This window comes from Seriola lalandi, unplaced genomic scaffold, assembly GCF_002814215.2.
Source record: "Seriola lalandi dorsalis isolate HSWRI2012SDOR001 ecotype SW California unplaced genomic scaffold, Sedor1 jcf7180002054979, whole genome shotgun sequence".
NCBI lineage: Eukaryota > Metazoa > Chordata > Actinopteri > Carangiformes > Carangidae > Seriola > Seriola lalandi.
In genome coordinates this window covers 241,099-245,390 of record NW_019525529.1, presented here as the reverse complement: position 1 = coordinate 245,390, position 4,292 = coordinate 241,099, and the positions used below count along the sequence as shown (strand labels likewise).

Sequence of the window (4,292 nt, the reverse complement as noted above, 5' to 3'; positions counted from 1 at the left end):
ACTCTGGTTCAGACTGGACAACAGACCCAATGCCACCTGCATCTGCTCCATGTTCAGCTCTGATGGCAATGCTACATTCTGTGATGGATTTCAAAATGGAAAGTTTAACATGACGTCCAACATCAATACCCTCTTTCTCCAGATCAAACAAGTGGATTCATCCGACTCTGGACTCTATTTCTGTGGATCTTACTGGAACAATTGGTCAATAATTGTCAGTGCAACGTACTTAAAGGTTCAAGGTAAGATTGTTGATGTTTTGTCTGTGTTTTGGTTGGAAAGAAACAGATATGTGCCTTCTGTAGTCGCTGATCTCAGGCAGTGTATGATCTGTCTCTTATACACATCTCTGCAGTAGTCACAGGTATTAGATGTGTATAAGAGACAGGTGTAGCTGCAAGCACCGTGCTGGAGCCGAGCCGATAAATACCTGTGACTACTGCAGAGTAATTTGACCCAGCTGTGAATGTTGATTGTTCCCTTTTCAATTGCTGACAAAAGCCTGATGTTAGCGGGTCTTAGCGATTTTTGACCGATGGCTTTAGTCAAATTTTAGTCAAATTACATGATACTTTCTTGTAGAAGAGTAAGATCAATTTTTAAGTGTGTGTGAAGGTAAGATTATTATAAAATCCGGTGGTATCCATCCCTCTATCCAATTCAATAAAATGACATTCATTTTAGTTTGTTGAAAACATGAATCTCATGATGACACTGACAGGAAGTCTCAAAGTAAAGTTTACAAGTTCTCATGCCAGTAAAGGAAAAATAGAAGCATGTTATATTACTTTTCTTTTCCCAGAGGCTGAAGGAGTAACCAAGCTGATGAACGTGATCCTGGGTGTTCTGACTGGTTTCCTTGTGATCATCATCGGCCTTGTTCTTAAATTCACGAAACCTTGGGCAGGTACTTAACAAAAATTGCTGATTGTTTGATTTACAGATTATTGTTTTTATACATTCTGCAATAATTTTTGTCAGCATGATGAAAAACTACAAAACTACTTTTGGCCAAAATGTAATAACATCAAACTTTAAGGAAAATGAACTGATGAGATGCATCATTTCTTAAATTCAGCTGCCATTGAGGAACCACAGCGATGTAAGGTAAAACAAGACTTATCATTTATTGTTATGATTTAATACATTAAAAGGAGCTATTTGTAAGTTTTGCTTTTTCTACATAGCCAGCGTTAGCATTAACAGTTGTTTACTTATCAGTCTAGAAGAAACGTGAGTTCAGCATCAAACTTCAGTACTTTCTCACCAAGAGCTGTCACCAGCGGTGGAAAGCAACACCAATGTTAACTCTATCACATCTTTTCTTCTACTGAAGTTAGCATGCTAACCAGCTAGCCCCGGCCCGTTTTGTCACTTCCCAGTAGCAACTCACTGTAGCCTCCAATCTGCCCTGAAGACGAAGTGCTGTTCAGAGGGCTTATTATAGCCTCTTGTATTATAAAGACAACAATCACCACCACCTGCTCCTGGCAAGAAACCACGTTTGGCAGCAGAGAAAACTTACAAATAGCCCCTTTAAAAGTGGGAGAATGTCATGAGGCCTGTGTAACTGTGTGGACTCTTATTGACAGAGTCTGGACTCGAAAGTGAACGATGCAGCACTGAGTGTGTATTCAGGAACGATGAGAAACGGGAGGCCTGCATCAGAGAGAGAAGTGGAGACTCGTGTTTTTTACTGTGCCAGCAGATAGACTCAGAGTGGATCTGATTCTTTTATCATGTTTCTGTGCTTTTCTTCTCATGTCTCTCTCTCACTCTGTCTTCCTAAATTACTGAGACAGCACAGTGCAGGCTGAGCTAGAGTTGTTCCGATACCGTTGTCGGTTAGCAAAAGTAACAGTGTTATGGGTGATAACATGGTTAGTTCCCTACTAGCCTAAACACCATTGCAAAACATCAATGTAAACTGGATATTTTAACTGCGATATTAATGTACTACATGTCTGAATTAAAAACTAAAATTTACCCAAAGAAGAATGATTGTTGTATTGATGGTTGCAAACTCACATACCCAGAGTTCCACGGTGCACTGTGGTTACAAGCAGCACTGTGTGCATTAGTGAGATATCTATTTGCATCTTCACACTTCTGACACACTCACACCACTAGTTTATCTTCACAATGTGTATTAATGTGTATGAACTTGTGAAATGTGTATGAACTTGCCTGAATCAAGGTGACACTTACACAGCCTCATATGAAACCGTTCACTCTCCTCCAAGCTGTAGAGATTTAACACATGACACACTAAAGCTAAACTACAACAGGTGCAGGTCCCATCCATCTCCACTGTGACAGTTCACTGTCTTCTCAATGCTACTGCAGGTTACTTAACAAGGACTATTTAACTGCTTCATAGACTATATGCATTCTCCGTAGGTTTCAGTGCGGTGACCCCAAGAGCTCAACGCACTGCAACTTAAGAAAACACATGCAAATAGACAAAACAAGCAAATTCAGAAAACATCATCAATACCACAACACATGCAAGTGTAGAAACATGCTGCAAGTAGCACAGAAGACAATAAACTTAGCTGGGATGCACAAGTTGTTTAATTCTTTGTGACTTTTAAAGTTAAAAGCATTTTATAAAAAGTGCATCCCAGCTGGGTTCATCACTTTTTTACATCCCTTGGAAACAACAACCGTGTCCCAGCCAGGTTCATCACTTTTTTATGTTCCCTGTTAACACTTCCGTGGTCATCTGTGCTACTTGCAGCACTTTTAACTCATTGGTTGTGTTGTGGGTATTTGAAACAGATGTGTTGTCAAATTGATGATGTTTTCTGAATTTGCACATGTTTTTCTTAAGTTGCAGTGCACTAATTTCTTAGGGCCACCGTCTTTCAGACCTTTCACTCAGAGAGAAAGTCAGAAGCTCAGTCACGTCAGCTGCCATGCTGTCAGCATAGAGACGTGTGTCTACAGAGGGAAAGCCCAACCTCATGTTCATGCGGCGGTACTGGCAACTTTCTTCTACGGAAAGTTTTGTCCAAAAAGTCACTAGAGTTGTCAGTAGGTGCTTTGTTGAAAAAAGGTCAGTGAAGGCGTCTGAAAATCTAGCAACAAAGGCACTAAGTTGGCAACACTGCTTGTTCCAGCTAAATTATTTTGAAAGAGCAATGACCAATGAGGAAGCTCCAATTCTCAATGGTGTAACCTTGAGTCACGTGGCATTCAGCTGTCCAGTGGTTTCACGTTTGTGCAGCAGGTTATTATGATCCATAGTTACATTTTGTTGCTAGGCGACACCTATGACAACTGAGGTCCGGTACGCCTGTTGCCGACACTCCTGAGACACTCCTGTGGGTCATATCAGAGGGCTGAGAAAAATGACTTATCTGGTTTTTCAAGTTGGAGGTCTTGTTGCTAGTAGTCAGTCAGTCACAATCATTCACGTTGTTAGGGCTGATGTGGTCCAGCCAAAAATGTCAGTTACTCATTACTTTAAAAAAAAGTTATTACTATAACGACACTTTCCAACAGCTCAACAGTTTCACACTTACATGTCACATCTGTTGTATTTAATGAGTAGGAACAAAAATGAGACACTTTGGTTTAAGAAGACACACAGAGTGTAGCAGTCCAGAAAACATAGGCCAGTCACCACACACACAACTATACTCACAAAAAACTAAAGTCTTCACACACACACACACACACACACACACACACACACACACACACACACACACACACACACACACACACACACCCATGTGTCCAAAAAAATCCAGTCGGGTCCCAAATATAGCAGCTAGCAAGCGAAGAAGACAAAACAGGTTTGGACTTACCCTGGAGTACCCCTGGTATCCCAGTACCAGAGCTGACACATCCTGGACCAGTGTCTCTCTCCACTGACTGCAGGGACAAGCTTCATGTTGAACTCTAATCCAACTAAGACAGCAAGCCCACCTATTTCTACCTGAGCCAGTTTGTTTTCCAGTGTGTTTGATGTCACATATTCTGGTTCAGACTGGACAACAGACCCAACGCCACCTGCATCTGCTCCATGTCCACCTCTGATGGCAATGCTACGTTCTGTGATGGATTTCAAAATGGAAAGTTTAACATGACGTCCAACATCACTACCGTCTTTCTCCAGATCAAACAAGTGGATTCATCCGACTCTGGACTCTATTTCTGTGGATCTAACTGGAATAATAAGTTAGTAATTGACAGTGCAACGTACTTAAAAGTTCAAGGTAAGATTGTTGATGTTTTGTCTGTGTTTTGGTTGGAAAGAAACAGATATGTGCCTTCTGTACTCG

At 41.1% G+C, this 4,292-nt stretch overlaps 1 protein-coding gene across 1 annotated transcript in view; it reads left to right on the top strand.

Annotated features, from left to right (window-relative positions):
• Positions 1-1,959, top strand: part of LOC111647012 (uncharacterized) — a 4,805-nt gene extending 2,846 nt beyond the window's left edge. The window contains exons 4-6 of the mRNA XM_023396620.2: positions 685-907; positions 1,079-1,107; positions 1,593-1,959. Of these exons, the coding sequence (XP_023252388.1) occupies positions 685-907; positions 1,079-1,107; positions 1,593-1,712 (372 nt within the window). The 3' untranslated portion in view covers positions 1,713-1,959. The remainder of the gene's footprint in view (positions 1-684; positions 908-1,078; positions 1,108-1,592) is intronic.
• The last annotated feature ends 2,333 nt before the right edge of the window (positions 1,960-4,292 follow it).